This window comes from Meleagris gallopavo, unplaced genomic scaffold (assembly GCF_000146605.3).
Source record: "Meleagris gallopavo isolate NT-WF06-2002-E0010 breed Aviagen turkey brand Nicholas breeding stock unplaced genomic scaffold, Turkey_5.1 ChrUn_random_7180001859582, whole genome shotgun sequence".
In the NCBI taxonomy this organism is placed as follows: Eukaryota; Metazoa; Chordata; class Aves; order Galliformes; family Phasianidae; genus Meleagris; species Meleagris gallopavo.
Window position 1 is genome coordinate 1 of NW_011125422.1, and position 746 is coordinate 746.

Consider the following 746-nt stretch of genomic DNA (forward strand, 5'->3'; position numbering starts at 1 on the left):
ACACTCAGAGCAGCTGTAGGGTCTCTCTCCTGTGTGGATGCGTTGGTGGTAGGAGAGGTGGGATCTCTTTTTGAAGCTCTTCCCACACTCAGAGCACTTGTATGGACTCACTGCTGAGCATTTGCACTGGTGGTTAACGACGCTGGAATCTTTTTCAAAGCTATTTCTACACTCAGTGCATGGATTCCGCTTTTTCTTCTGGCACACATCCTTGCTCCTGGGTTCTTTAGGCCCCTTTTGACCTATGTTGAAGTCCAGTGGGCTGCTTCCTGTCTTTCCCAGATGCTTCCCCAGAGGCTTCTTGATGAGCTCACCCTGACCTTGCTCCAGCCCTCCTTGGTCTTCCCTTCTGATTTCCTCCACACAGACACTACCCCACTGCTCTTCAGCCACACCACTCTCCTGCAGATCCTCCAATACATCTGTAATCCCATTTCCTGCTGGATGAAAGAGGAAATCCAGAAATAGCATACAGTGCCCAAAACAAAACACAGACAGAGACGGCTCTTCCAGCCCCAACCTCCTCCTTCCCTCCATCAACTCACCTGGGCTGAGGTCTCCTGGCATGGCCTCAGGGCTACGCACATCTGGGATCCAGGGCTCTTCCCCTCCTTCAAGCAGGGAGATCAGCATGGGTTTGGGGGCTGGAAGTGGAGCTTCAACGAGAGAACCAGGGGAGATGAGAGCATTGCCATCATTCTGGCACAGTGCCTGCTGAACAACTCTACTCTGTGTCCCTCCCCAGG

The 746-nt window shown here is 52.8% G+C and overlaps 1 protein-coding gene across 1 annotated transcript in view; it reads right to left on the reverse strand.

The window, feature by feature from the left end:
- Positions 1 to 111: 111 nt before the first annotated feature.
- The window catches only part of LOC109364463 (zinc finger protein 621-like), a gene marked incomplete at both ends in the record, with an annotated part of 21,423 nt that continues 20,788 nt past the window's right edge, over positions 112 to 746 (reverse strand). Inside the window, 2 exons of the mRNA XM_031557567.1 lie at positions 112 to 437; positions 546 to 656. Of these exons, the coding sequence (XP_031413427.1) occupies positions 112 to 437; positions 546 to 656 (437 nt within the window). The remainder of the gene's footprint in view (positions 438 to 545; positions 657 to 746) is intronic.